Source organism: Populus nigra, chromosome 5, assembly GCF_951802175.1.
Source record: "Populus nigra chromosome 5, ddPopNigr1.1, whole genome shotgun sequence".
In the NCBI taxonomy this organism is placed as follows: Eukaryota; Viridiplantae; Streptophyta; class Magnoliopsida; order Malpighiales; family Salicaceae; genus Populus; species Populus nigra.
The window spans coordinates 1,686,137-1,701,333 of record NC_084856.1 but is presented as its reverse complement, the minus strand read 5'-3'; the positions used below and the strand labels follow the sequence as shown (position 1 = coordinate 1,701,333).

Below are 15,197 nucleotides of genomic sequence, written 5' to 3'. Positions count from 1 at the left end.
TCAAATCTTCAACCAAAACCAAAGTGCTATTGCAAACTACATCGTTTTAAACTCGGCTTAGATCTATGTATTAATCATGGTATCCAAAATTTGATATGGGTTGGATTTAAATTAAATTAAATGAGAGTTAGTTTGATTAAATTCAATTGAATCAACGAGTTAACTCACAACTCATTCAACCTCAAAACTGATTTAATTTTAAAATAAAAAAAACATTATGAGAAATTAAAAACTTTAAAAAACTATATATATTTATATAGATATAACATCATGAGAGGTTTCAAAAGCCGCGGGAAAAAGTACCTGAATTTTGTTTTCCTACAAAAAATATATGGGATAAGTGGGCCGTCCAGGCACAACATTAACAAGTTGAAGTTGAGTCCAGGCCTGGATTGTGAATGACAAGATTTAACTCTCTCCCCACTAATTTCAAATATTGTGCAGGCCTAAATTAACAAATAAATTAAATTCGGCCCAATTAGAGGATGGAGCATGAGCCTATAGATTTTTTTAATTATTATTTTAAAAAAATAAACCGATAAATCTCACTATAGGGCATGGCTAATTGGCTGTGTGCTACTCAATAAAAAAGATATAAAGTTGACCGTAAAACAGCTAATTCATCCAGGTTCCATGACCATAATTTAAAAAAATTGAATTAAAAAAATTATATCCTAAAGCTAATATAAAAAAAAAACAATAGAAAATCTTAAGAATATATAACATCTGTTACATTCTTGATGCACATTAAATTTAAATTCTCAAATGCTCTTTTTTTTTTAAATATACTATTGCATCATTTGATTTTGTATTTATTAAAAAAAAATTAATTAAAAATAATAAATGTGCAGATAATAAAAAATTCAATTTGCATCTTATTAAAAACTTTTAAACAATTTGAAGAATCTTGATGTGAATTAATTTAGTATTAAAAATAGTTTTCTTAAATTTTTACTTCCACACTTGCCTAAAAATATTCAATATGCATATTATATTAAAGTTTGTTATATGAGCTTTCAATCCGTTTAAGTAAAATGATTAACAAAAAAATTAGTTAAAAAGTAAAATAAAATTTTTACTCGTGTCTATATTTCTAATTTGACACGTTTTATATTAAAAAGTAACTATTTAAAATAAAAATAATTTGTTAAAACTCTATATAATGCTAATATAATTATATTAAAATCTAGTGGAGCATCAAATTAAAACTTTTTACTCATATTTATACATTAATTTGTATTGAACGAAACCAATTTGCAGGCTCCCGATGTTGATATCTGGCTGAAACTACCATGTAGATTTGTTTATCTATTTCCAAATTAATGTCTAATGCTTCAAAGTTTCAGAGTGTTTGAAGTTATTGTAATAATTATTTTTTATTTAAAAATATATTAAAATAATATATTTTTTTTTAAAAAATATTTTTCATATTAGTATATAAAAAAATTTAAAAACATAAAAAAATTTAATTTAAAATAAATAAAAATTAAAAATATATTTTTTAAAAAATATTTTTAAAATACAAAAACAAAAAAATATAATTAAAAACAACAATAATCATAATTATAATCACAGCCACAGCCACAACCACAAACCACAGGACAATTCTACATTTTATTGCTGTGAAAATGAAGAAAATATATCAAAATAAATATCCTCCATTCTATGTGGTAATTTCTGTCAGCATCGAAAAAAAAAAAAGAAGCAAAATCAAATCAAAGCAATCAACTTTAAGCAGTAGTGGAGGTAGTGTTTTGCCTACAACAAAGGTATTATCAATCCCAGCAAAACCTTTCAGGAAGTTGGCAATTTCTTTACATTTTAAGCAGCATAGACGTACAATAATCTTATCATTTTCCCTTCATCTTTTCTTTATATCATAAGGAAAGGAAAGGTTTCGAATTACGTTCGGAGGAGCTAGCTAGTTATTTGTTTGAATAGAGAAAATTATACAGATCAGAAGGAGATCACCAAGTAGAAACTGACAAGAGGAAAGATCCAGATCAAAATTCAAAAAGATTGTGAACTCAACTAAGAGGCAAGTTACTTACCCCAAAAGACGAAATGGTCTCTTCAAGAAAGCTCATGAGCTCGCAGTTCTTTGTGATGCTGCAGAGGTCTCTCTCTTATCATGGTTTCTTGCACTGACAAGGTTAATTTACGAGTACATTAGCCCCACCACGTAAGTCCCATCTCTCTTCCTCATTTTCCTTTCCCGTCAAACCCTCTTTTCCCCTTAATTTTGTTTTGATTTTATTTTCATGACCAGAACGAAGCAAATATTTGACCGGTATCAGAAGACACACTGGATGGATCTTTGGAGCTCTCACCATGAGGTGTTTATTTCTGTTTCTATTTATACTATCTATTTGTACGTGCTATTATCGCTTGAAGTCAAGACCCCCTGCATGCCTCTCTTTAATGGTATAAAGCTTACATGTGCAGAAAATGCTAGAAAACTTGGGAAAACTGAAAGAGGTGAACAGGGAAAATCAGGAGGGAGACAAGGTAAATCTTCCTGGATTTTGTGGCCCTAATTTTCGTTATTCTTAGGTGGTCTCTGTTCTGTTTCTTGCAAAAATGTTGCGGTGTCGAGTTGTAATCATGTTTTACAGGCAGAAGACGGGTCAGGGTTTAAATGATCTGAGCTTTCAGGACCTGCGCAATCTTGAGAAAGATATTGAAAGTGCCTCGAAGGTTATTCATGACCGCGCGGCAAGATACTCAGCCCAGTTCACAGCACTCTTAGGGTTCTATACTAAGAACATTTTCAGTCCATACTAATTTACTCAAGCCATCCAGAATTTTTGTGATCTATATGGTGTGATTTCTAATTTGAAACCTAAGCCTCCTAACTTGCGAAATGTGTAGTCGATTTGTAATGGATAATCATCCAGCAATTGATCAGCTCCTATGTTTTGTTCTTAATTAAACTATGAATACTTTGTGTATAAATAAAGTTTTTAGCAAGAAATTTGTCTGGACACTTCGTTTGTTACTTTAATCTGTAATAATTCCTCAAATCACTTCAACAATTAATATGAGTTTTGAGCTAGGTCAAATTTGTGCTGCTCAGGTTGCTTCGCCACAGTTAATTAATGTTTAAACGAATGACCCATCATCTAAACTCATGCATGCATGCATGCATGCTTGCTGATTGTTTTTTTTTTATGCACATGACATCCATGGAAGTATGTCTTTCAAATTGATAGAAGCATCGATGTGATCTGTAACGCATTTCAAAAAGTGTAATTTAATGTAGAATATTTTTTAAAATATATTTTTTTTCTTGAAAATGTATTTAAATTTTTAATATTAGCATATTAAAACCATAAAAAATACTAAAAATAAATAAATTTAATATTTTTTAAAGTAAAATATATTTTTGAAATGCATCTAAAAAATAAAAACAATCATATTTCCTAACACTCATTTTTCACAATGTTAGTAGATTTTCTAAATTGAAATGATATTAGGAAATTATTGGATTGAGAAGGATTAACTAATGACCTTTATCATAGTACTGGTTATTATCGTGGGCTGATTATATTTTTTATTTTTTAAAATATTTTTTTATTAAAAATAAAAAAAATATTTTAATAAATTTCTAAAGTAAAAAGAATTTAAAAAACATTATTCGTAACTTCCACCACTCCCAAATATTAGTTAGATACCTGACCATTACCTAATCATCATCCAATAATTAATTATGAAATTGATAGGATGATTCCGCACGGAAGTCTAGGACAAATATTACTTGACAATTTCCTAATGGTTCCCCCTTCTTTTACTCGAGACAAGCACACTTCTTCTTCCTTTTCAATTAACTCCAGCCTTACCCATCATTCCAAAATAAAAATCATAAATCCCACAAAGCCATCCTTCCTGTCAAATTTATTCTCATGAGATATAAATAGGCAGTTTAATAATTTCAAAAATACTTTAATATAAAAATAAAATAATTTTATATTTTAATATATTTTTAATTAAAATATATTTTTACAAAACACCATGCACTATATTATTAAACACACACACACTATGACTCTCCACCAAAAAAATATAAAAAACCCAATTTTCAATTTTATCAAAAACTAAGTAATTTTATTACTATTATCCCAGAAATTTAATTTTATCTCTAACAATTATTTTTGTCAAGAACTAGTTAATTTTTATCAAATATTGTTTCAAATTCGTTTGAAATTAAACAATATTGCTATTATATAAAAAATAATTCAGGTAATCCAATAAACTTGGATGAAATCGAAACATTAATTAATATAAGATGCTATTGAAAATCAAGTGATATTTTTGGACTAAGGCAAGATTTTCCAAGAAAAAAAGGTTAGGTAGACACATTTTATTTCTTTTTTTCTTCAACATCAAACGTTACTTAATTATTTCAGAATCCAAGAGAAATTCAATTTCCTTTTGAATCACAAAATAAAAAAAGAATAAATAAATAAAATCAAATGCCGTTATTTTCACGGGCTACCAGCAAAATCTTTCTGCCCCCACATCCCGTAATTCAGGTGGACACAACTACCCTCCAATATAACATGAAACAACAAAAGGCATTTTTATTTCGGCTCTAACTGGAAACATAAAAATCCCAGGCGCCGCCTCCTGCAACAATTATTAAGAGTATTTATTACTGATATCAAGTGTTTTCAAAAATAATTTTTTATTTAAAATAATTAATTTAAATATATCTTTTTTATTTTTTTTAAAGTGTTCTTAAAAAGCAGAAATAAAAGCGCTATGAATTTAACTAATGTTCAACTCGCGACTGACCACAGCCGTTTCCAGTGACAGCCCATCATCACCGAAAGAGCAAGCGGTGGAAAGAACGAAAACGGTGGTTCTTGTCAATTCTTGTCAAGGGTAGTTCCGTCAAACTCACTTAATTCTCTTGGATTCCTCTTTTTAGTCAAAAGGTCAAACCCCCAGTAACAAGTTCTGCTCGCGACAATTAGCTAAGTTTCCCAGTTTTCCGTCAACTGAGAAAGCAATAGTTGGCTCACACGCCCTATCACCGACGTTACTTTCATGGGTTTTTCATGAAATCTCCAGTCACCTGAAAGAGCCGGCACGACGCACCAGCAAGAACCAGACTTCCTTCACTGTCCATGTTTCAATAAAAGAAAAGCCTTTTGCTGCTTCTTCTTTTGCATGTTTATTCTTTAGTCATGGGAGCTCTTGGCCCTGTCTCTCCTTGGATGCCAGGGGATGACGTTTTGTTGAGAAATTCTATCGAGGTAATTTTTTTTTTTATCATTTATCCTTTCTCTCTCACCAATTCTTTGTTAATAGTTTTTCTTTTAAAAAATTAATAAAACCCATTATTTTATATTTGTTCAAGTAAATATTTTTGTTGTTATTTTTGTAATGTTGGGTTTCTTTCTTAAAACAAGATTGTTATGTTTCGCATGATTTTTCTCTAAAGATAATGATTTTAACAAGGGCGTGCTTGATAATGTTGAGAAGAGAATCTGAATTCGAACTTATAAATATGTTAATGTAATCAGTATGAGAAGATATATGAAACTGAAAGAGAAAGGGATGTATTTATAATAGTGTTCTTGACTTGTAACTGGACAATATATTCTTCTAGGCTATCAGAATGGAAGACTGTAGCTCTTGTGTGAGTTCCAATTTTCTTAATGATAAACGATGAGGGTCAGGTTGTCAGCTTCTGCTTTCTTAATTTCTCGTGCTCAGTGAGTAACTTATGATATCCTATTGGTTACTCTGGACTCAGTTTAAAGAAATATATAGATACAAATAGAAGAGATAAATACTAGTTTAAGATATTTTTATTCCTTTTATTGAGGGAGTCATGAATTTTATTCTTTCTCCTCTTTATATCTCATTTTTTTCTTCAAAGTGGTCCAAAGTGGACCAGGATGGCCCAGAGTAACTAATGAGATGTTACTAATTACTCTCGGTGCACCATAAAATTTTCCTTGCTTTCCATGTATGCTGATTCTGGTGATTATGATAATATATGTGGTTTCAGTGACTGTGATTCTGGTGGTTATGATAATCTATGTGGTTTCAATCACCCTGTGATAGCTGTTAATAGAGGCATTGGGAGTAAGGTATAAGCCAAGATACTAAGATAGATATCTATAATGCTCCATTTTGTATGTAAATTGAAAAAAGAAATCCTTCATAAGATATATAGTGCAAAAGGGGGCACTGAGAGTGAGTGAGTGGCATTACCAAAACCAGAAAGCATTAACGGTGACATGTATGACCAGCACTGATTATTCGTATGAACTCATATAAGTATTTTAAGAGGAGAAATTTCGGGCGTTTGTGAGAGAGAGGTATTGCATTCTTTTTATTCTGGATGTTGTCCATGTGCTGTTATTAGCAGACATTAGTGAGGGTAAGAGGGAGAACATCCATGGATATGCCAAGAGGTATTGGGAGTCAAAGCTTACGTTCCTTGTTATTTTTTCTTAAACTGTATAAAACTAGATACCATATATTGGAAAACATAGAATACTAACTCGAAAACATGAAGATTTAGGTTGCAGTTGTTGGCTAGGATGTCTGTGTGAACCGATGCATTTGTAATTGTTCACATTGCACACCAGAGGATTTTTACCATGGATTCTTTTTGCTTGCAGTTTAAGACAATATAGTTATTATTGACAGTGATAATTTTATTTCTTCATCTGCTAGCAAGAACCATTGCCTGATTGCTCTCTTTCTGTTAAACTTTTTGAATATATGTGTTTATTAGACTGCTTATACTTTGCAGCTTGTGGATTTTAGCAGTTGTCCATTTTTTTGTGCTTCTTAAGACTGAAATGACATACCATGCATGGCATATAAAATTTTTCATCAATTGGTGCTTGGCACAGCTTCTTCTTCATCTTTTCTTTTTTGTTGTTGTTGTAGGGTCGGGTCCTTGGTTTGCTACTATTATGTAATTAAACATCTACTGTTAAAGCTTGTTGGCTTTTGCTCAGTGTGATTGTTTTGGGAATTCCTTTTTATTTTTGTTTCTTACTTATGTTTTGCAGGCTGGTGCTTCCTTGGAATCGCTGGCAAAAGGTGTGGTGCAATTTTCTCGAAAATTCACTGTTCGAGAAATACAAGATCGATGGTATTCTCTCCTTTATGATCCAGTTGTTTCTGCTGAGGCTGCTTTTCACATGACTGAGTTTGAGCGTTCTACTTCAACTCTTCCGTCAAAATACAGCAGAGCTGGAAATTCAAAAGAAAATAAATATTTTTCAGGGAAGAGGAAAACTGAAAGTGTTCATAGTTGTTACTATGCTCTGCGTAAAAGAATTTGCAGCGAACCATTTAACTCCATGGATTTGAGTTTTCTTGTTGGCCCCAATAATAGCAATTATGCTGGCAATGAATATGAGCAGTTATCCGGACAATGCACGCTTGGAGATCCAGTTACAAATCACTTTGTTCATCAGGAATCTAATTTAGACATCATGCATCATGCTTTTCCAGAAATTATGGATGGTGATCCTGCCCATGCCTTTGATACTCAATTCCAGAATACATTTCAAGAAGACTATCCAATGGAGCAAGACAATATACATGAACACATTCCCCGTATACTTGGAGAGGATCTGTCTAACACTGAAAGCAGAACCGTGGTTAGGGAATTCAGTCAACAATTGCCAGTGAATGATGATCTAGTACATGGGTGCTCCAACTTTGATGGAAAGGAAGTCCTTCAGTCACCAGTTCCAGATCGCGGCTCGTCATTTCACAATTTGGAGTACCCATCTCCACTTCATGAGATGCCAATGTGGAGAATGGATGAAGTGATTTCAGCGCCTTATATTCCAAATAATCTTAGATTATGTGACAAAGATCTGCACCCGGGAGATCCCTTTTCACTTCTTGATGATGGTGATATTAAGAATAGATGTTTGACAGAATATGATGATCTCCATGAAGACTCAAAGTTAAAAATGGAAATGCTGACTGATGTGCCACAAAATTCTTCTCACAGTACAGAAGATTTTCTGGCTGAACTTACCAATTATTTGTCTAATGATGAGGAAGGGTCAGGTGTGGATGTTGATGGAAAAGATTTCAGCACTGATCCTTACATTGCTTGTCTCAATACAATTTTATTGAGTTCACCTAATAGTGAAAATGAAAATCACATGCTCAGTGTAACTGAACCAGAATCATCAACATCAGCAGACTGTCTAAAAAATCACTCTGGTATGTGTCCTGGAAACTTATGGGAGGATAGAGGGTCACACTACAGTGTTGATGTAGTTTGTAATTCTGAGATGCAGTTTGTTTCATCTACATCAGTTCTAGACCCTCATCCTGAGGTGAAAGATGGGGTTATTTGCTGTGTGCTAAACTCCGAGGACACAGAGATCCCATGCAATGGTGATATACTCTTCCCCACTGAGTGGCACCCAAGTTCAGCTGCCTCCTTAGCATCAAGAAGTTCTCAAGATGCTGGCAAACCAAATTCTTTACTTGTTAAGGAATTAATAAGTAATAAAAAAGGTGGAGTTCCAGTAGTGGTGCATAGGGATCTAGATAATCCTAGACAACCACGCGCATCTTCTCAGATGACCAGATTACAGGTGATGCCAGAGCGTGGTCTACTCCATCCTGCAGGTGATCATATTTTGAAATTTGAGTTGCCCAGCAGTGAAGCCACTCACAGGGGTGGTGCTGGTTTTGCTTCTGGTGGTTCAACTCAATTTAATTCAGCAGGCACTGAGATGGAAACTCTTGTTCCTGCTACAGTGAAGGAAGAAACTACAGAAACCCCACTGGCGAAGCATATGAGTCATGATTCAGCAGAATCTTTAACAGAGAAACTGGATTTCGTTTCTGATTGCTTTACATATCCCCAGACAAATGTGTCTGCTGTTAAACAGGCAGAAGATGCTCCAGTTGGAGTTCAAAATCATCAAGCATCACATACGAAAGTGGGCTCTTCAGATATTGCTGCTTCAGAACTAGTGGAAAACCATTCAATATCAGATCCAGCTGAGCCACCTATCCAGAGTGATGATGATGTACCGTATTTTTCAGACATTGAAGCAATGGTAACCATGCACTAACCTTCAAACAGATGGGTCATTATTCGGTTTCTTTAGACCATTTCTCCCTTTTTTTTTATAATATATATTTGCAATTCCACTTGTTATCAGATACTTGATATGGACTTAGATCCACAGGACCAGGATTTGTATTGCAGTGAGGAAGGTAACATACAGTCTACTTAGTACCTAGCAATTACTTTTCTTATGTATGGATCCACTGGAAACATTCCACAAGCTTTGCAATAATTCTCTGTACCCTGTTAGTCCTTGCCATGCTTGAAATCTGTTATCGCATGATGATACACCCTGGTGCTATCTTTTGCATCTTGGGGCTGGGGATATTCTTACAAATCTCTAGCATTATTCTGTGTATCTGTTTTTCCCTTTTATTTTTAATTGCCCGTTGCCTTTTTTTCTTGAAAATGAATGCTTTATTAGATCATAGATGCATACAGTAACTTAGATAGGTATGTATTAGTTAATCATATTATATGTGTAATGTTGTTTTGAATTTCTGACACGATGAGAGCAAAATTAAGACAATCTCTATGCTGTTGTAATCTGCACAGCAATGAAAATACAAGTATATGCTGCCTGTATTGATAGTTACTTTGATTCGATTGAAGTTCTATCTCAGTTTTCATAACTGAAATCATTGAAAGATATCACATGCACTATCATCTGTGTGTTTGTGCTCGCCTTAGTGCACGCGTGTTTAAGTGCACATGTTCTTGTGCTTCATATTATATCTTTAACTGAGTTTATTGACATACATTTGAAAAGTAATGTACTGTGTACATGCATTGTATCTAAGCATGGCATATAAGTTTCAATTGTTCTCTGCAGTCTCAAGATATCAGCATGAGGACATGAAGAGAGCAATCATAAGGCTGGAGCAGGGTGCTCGTTCGTATATGCAAAGATCCATTGCATCTCATGGAGCATTTGCAGTTATGTATGGTCGCCATTCAAAACATTATATTAAGAAGCCTGAGGTATTTCAAAGCTGCAAACTTACTTGATTGCTTACTACGTTGGGTATTTGCTCTAAGGAGTCCTGTTCTTTTTAATTCCTTTGTACTTTGCCTCGCCTACAAAACCACAACTAGAGCTATAACTTTATATATGGACTCAATGCTCATCCAAATTGTGTATCTGGAGCACCAACTTACTGCATTCTGTTTTAAGAATTATTGTATCAATATCAATAATAATGTGAATAATATTTGTATGTATATATAAACTACATTGACACTCTGAGATGTTCTTATTGTGTAATCATCTAAAAAGTATGTAAAATAATGAAAATAATGTTCTATATAAATACAGACAAGCATGGCATTCTTTTTAACATCTAACATAAATATTCATCTATTATCCAAAAGGGACAGAAACCAAGAAATAATAAACTTTTATAATTGATCATGTTATTTTCAATTGATTGGATGCAAATGTTAAGTAAACTTTTACATGAAAAGTTATATAATAATAAAAAAAAATACTTTAGGGCAAGTGGTTTGGAACTTTTGGATGATTTTTTTGCAATACAGAGACCTGGGTTCCACATGTAAGAAAATATCAAAACTCTCAGCTATAGGTAAGGTTAATTTGGAGATTTCCAGTGGGCATTTAAGTCATTTTAGGAATCTTGGTGTTCGGTAACAAATCTTTGTGCGTGAATTACGTTTCCTGCTAGTTAGGAGTAGGAGATTATGTTTCTTTTTCTTTTTAAATCTAAGACTATGGAACCTCAATAAGATGCTGTTTTTCACTTTTTTGTATGGAGCTTAAATTCTGAAGCTAAATATAATGTTTGACAGCCCATAAAGCTAAGAATTCATGTCTTGGGTTTGCAAGTAGGATTCAAGTGCATGTGAATTTTCTTGTGACCGTGCAGGTATTACTTGGTAGAGCAACAGAAGATGTTACTGTCGACATTGACTTGGGAAGGGAAGGCCGTGCTAATAAAATATCTCGACGGCAGGTGAGATCTGTCCAAGTTTATTGATGTATTTTAATGGTTACTGTTTTTGGCTTATTCTCGTTTTCTTTTTGTGTCCTAAAGGTTTTAGAATTCAGAAAGTTTTTTTTTTGTTCTTTTTGTAACTTCAAGGATTTGCTGGGTTTCTTTCAAACATCTTGCCAGCATTTACTAACTCAACAAACTGGTAAATTAAGAAAATTTGCACGTTAAAGAGTCATGAAAAGTGAAAATTGTTTATTATATATGGATTAAGATAGGTTGAAATTGATGATGGTATTTACATTTATTTATTTTTTAACAAAATTTGTAATCATAGCAATGCAAAATCACATGAAAATCAAACTTGTGATTGCCTTGCTGGCCGTTCAAGAATACATGTGGGAGTTCTGGATCTTGAAGTGCTGTAAACCAAAAGATTCGAGTAAAGTTTACTCAAGTTGTCGTAGCCGAAAAGAATGAAGTAATCTTTTTGAATTTAGCCTCCTTTGGCTCCATCATGCACACCACGCTTTCTCGCTTCTAAATTCAATGTCTCTTATTTTTACCTTTCTCTGCTAGTCCACTAAGGCGCCTACTTTTTTCTTTAAGTGCATTTAACTTATTCATTTATTCTTTTTAGGCCACTATAAATTTGGACAAAATTGGATCTTTTTATCTGAAAAACCTTGGCAAGTGCTCTCTCTCGGTGAATGACAAGGAAATAGCCCCTGGACAGAGTCTAGGCCTTTCTTCCGGTTGTTTGATTGAGGTTTGTTGCAATAGGTCTTTCTTCAGCATTATGCATGGTTAATAAGATGCTCTTGTTGTGTAGAATTTCTATGTAGTGATCTCTGCAATTTTATCTGTGCTGAACTCTTTGTTGGCTTTTTCCATGCCTGCTTTTACCTATCAGGGTTTATGCAAGTAATTTTTAACAATAACAAAATCGGCCATTTATCATGACCAAGTTTAAACTTCGTGTAGATAGAATAAAAGTTATGCCGTCTTTCACTAAGGCTTTTACAATGAATGAGATGACCCTCTTCATTTTGTTGGTACTGCCATCTTTAGAAAGAGTATTTATCATCTTGAATTGATTTGTCTTGAATCTTAATGTAGTTTCTTTCTCGTATATCATTCATTCACATACTGACACCCATTAGGTAAGAGCCTACGAGGTAATGTTGAGAATTTGACTGTTTCTATATATGCACTTGTAAACTTTGTCTCTTCCTCTCTTCTTCCCAGCTGCCCTTTGTTTTTTCGCATTGTGTAAAGCCTAAATAGTTTCTCAATGCTGTGATTTGACTACAAGATTGCACTCTATTTTTTTTATGTGCCAACCGCTCTAGTATCACTTTTTTCACAGCCCACATAATTGACCACCTTTAAACAGCATCTGTAGGTTCCTATGGTAACCTTAAATTTGTTTTCTCCTAACATTAACAGAAGCAATTTATTTTGTTGCAATTGGACACTGGTGTCTTAATCCATGAATGGTTTTATCCTCTACATGCTTTATTCCTCGAAGTTTTATGCTTGCACTATACACCTAATCGTAAGTAATTGCTCGGTGTTTGTGATTTTGCAGATTAGGGGAATGCCTTTCATATTTGAGATAAACCAAACTTGTGTGAAGCAATATCTAGCCCAGAAGAACCAAACCCAGGAGCACCTGGTTTGAATCGCACCATGAATCAGAGCGTATTCAGAAGGTGCTAATTTTTTTCCTTGTGCTTTCTGGGTTCTTTCTGTAATCTATGTTCAGTCTGTTGTATGTAGATCCGCTGCCTTCGAAAGAGGGAGTAATGTTCTCTCATGGTAGAGAGGTATATTCCACACGGTGTTTCCCGTGCTACGCTGCGACCGGTTGGATTGAATTTTTTTTTTTAACGTAAAAAAACATTTAAATAATGTTAATGTGTTTTTTAGCATAAAAAACTTAAATTATATGAGAATTAATTTGATGTCAAGGATGACTCGGATGATTAATAAAAATATAATTTGATTAAAAAATTAATTAAGAAATTTTTTTTAAATATTAAAATAACAATATATTATATCAACTCGAATTAATTATAATTAACCTGCCAAATCTGCTACCCAGATCATGAGACCTTTATGATCCTATAGAAAAAATATAAAATAAAAATTATTAAACTCAATTCTCAATTAACCCAATGTTGAAGGATGAAAAAAAAAATTCAGCTAAAAAAATAAGCTGAGTGAACCTGGGTTAACTTGTTAAACTTGAGGCTTGAGACTGAAATAACCTTTTAAAAAAAATCAAAACGAATTATAAAACTCAGATTACAATCAACTCAATGTTGGTGGATGAAATTTTAAAAAAATCAATTAAAAAAACTCAAAAAACCACTCGAGTCAACTGAATAAACTTATGATCTAGATTATAAGATCATGATAACCTTGTAGAACGTAAATTAAAATAAATTATGAAACCTAATTTCCAATCAATCCAATATTAAAAGATGAAACTGAAAAAAGCTCGACTAAAAAAAGGATAAAAAAACCTGAGTTAATCGGTTTAGCCTGCAACCAATGCCAAAAGACTGTGATAACTCTCTAGAAAGCCAATAAAAGAAATTATAAAACTCATTTATTCTTAATCAATCCAATGTTAAAGAATTAAAAAATCAAATAAAAAATTAGTCGTTGCTACTCCACTTGTAAATGATGAGAAATTACGAAAGGAAGATGGATAAAAAAAGATGGACGCATTAGCATTCAGAAGTTTAATAGGGAGCTTACAATATCTAACAACAACAAGACCATATATAATGTATACAACAAGTCTATTATCGAGGTTCATGCAAAGTCCAAGCCAAATTTACTTTGGAGTTGCTAAAAGCATACTAAGATACTTATAGGGTATAAAAGAGTATAGACCAACTACATAAGTAAGACTAATTGGATACACAAACAATGATTGGGCTGGATCAGTTGATAATATGAAAAACACTTCAGACTACACATTTTCACTCAGTTCTGGAGTATTCTCTTGGGCATCTAAAAAGCAAAAGTCTGTATCACAATTAATAGCTAAACCAGAGTATGTGACAACCGCAGGAGCAACAAGTCAAGTTATATGACTTAGAAGAATACTAGAAGATATGAAAGAATATCAACAAGGATCTACAATGATATTATATGATGAAAAATCATGTATTTCATAACAAGACCAAACACATATCAATCAAATATCATTTTCTATAAGAAGCAGTTGGCAACAAAAAAATCGAGTTCGAGTTTTGCAAGACTAAAAAACAATTAGCAAATATCTTCATGAAAGAGCTTTTAGAAGTCAAGTTCGAGGAGCTACAAGATCAACTTAGAGTATCAGTTAAATGCATTAAGAAAGAGTATTAAATTATTGATTCACTTATAAAAGATTATAGAGATCAATTATACAAAATACTACAAATTACAAGTTAATTCTAAGACAAACAAAAACCATTGCTAAGGTTAAAGCCTGTGTCCTAAAACTCTCCTCCTTGTATTATATTTTCTATCAAGAAAGACTTTGCTTTGTGCATCCCACATCCTTCAACCATTTCCAAACTATAAATTAAATCCTTCTTTTACTAAATTATTACAACTAAAAACCTTAACTATCAATCTACTTTCATTTCAATTTCTAATTACTAAAACCTCTAAATTACCTCTTACACTACCATATCTTGTAACACTTATTCATTACTTTTTGAAGGATAAGACTGGAAATAAACTTCAATCTCCCATCAAAGTCATTTCTCAATCTCTCAATGGAGTTTCACTCTCAAAAAATTAAACTGTGCTCTCCGCTTTACCTATCAGATTGATTTTGTTTTGTAAGACAACAGTTCGCAAATCCTGAGCCGAAAGTTCACTGGTGAGGTTGCAATATTCCTTGATGATTTGTTGCACTGATATACATGAAGAGTAACCCGCCGGGTCAAGAGTGATCTGAGCAGAAACATGGAAAACCACCAGAACCAGCTAATCAATTTCTGTATCTATTGGATTCTCATTTTCTTTTTTTAATTTTTGCATGTACTCAGTTCATGCCGAGTCAGAGGATCTCACATGGGACCCAGCTACATTCCTTGTAGTCAAGTCCAACGGTTTGAATATGACTGATGGCCGTTGTCATATCTCACAACTCTATATATCTA

At 33.0% G+C, this 15,197-nt stretch overlaps 1 protein-coding gene across 1 annotated transcript; it reads left to right on the top strand.

Moving 5' to 3' along the window:
* The first annotated feature begins 4,673 nt into the window (after positions 1-4,673).
* On the top strand, positions 4,674-12,939 carry LOC133693735 (uncharacterized). Its single transcript, XM_062115021.1, has 7 exons — positions 4,674-5,258; positions 7,038-9,065; positions 9,171-9,225; positions 9,909-10,057; positions 10,960-11,046; positions 11,666-11,794; positions 12,617-12,939. The coding sequence occupies exons 1-7, from the start codon at positions 5,190-5,192 to the stop codon at positions 12,707-12,709; spliced, it is 2,610 nt and encodes an 869-aa protein (XP_061971005.1). The 5' UTR covers positions 4,674-5,189; the 3' UTR covers positions 12,710-12,939.
* The last annotated feature ends 2,258 nt before the right edge of the window (positions 12,940-15,197 follow it).

Bases quoted from the DNA above. Each gene is read 5' to 3' on its own strand.
- LOC133693735 (XM_062115021.1), top strand. From the start codon at position 5,190: ATGGGAGCTCTTGGCCCTGTCTCTCCTTGGATGCCAGGGGATGACGTT. The intron at 9,226-9,908 runs GTAACATACAGT...TGTTCTCTGCAG, and splicing joins TTTGTATTGCAGTGAGGAAG to TCTCAAGATATCAGCATGAG. The intron at 11,047-11,665 runs GTGAGATCTGTC...TATTCTTTTTAG, and splicing joins ATAAAATATCTCGACGGCAG to GCCACTATAAATTTGGACAA.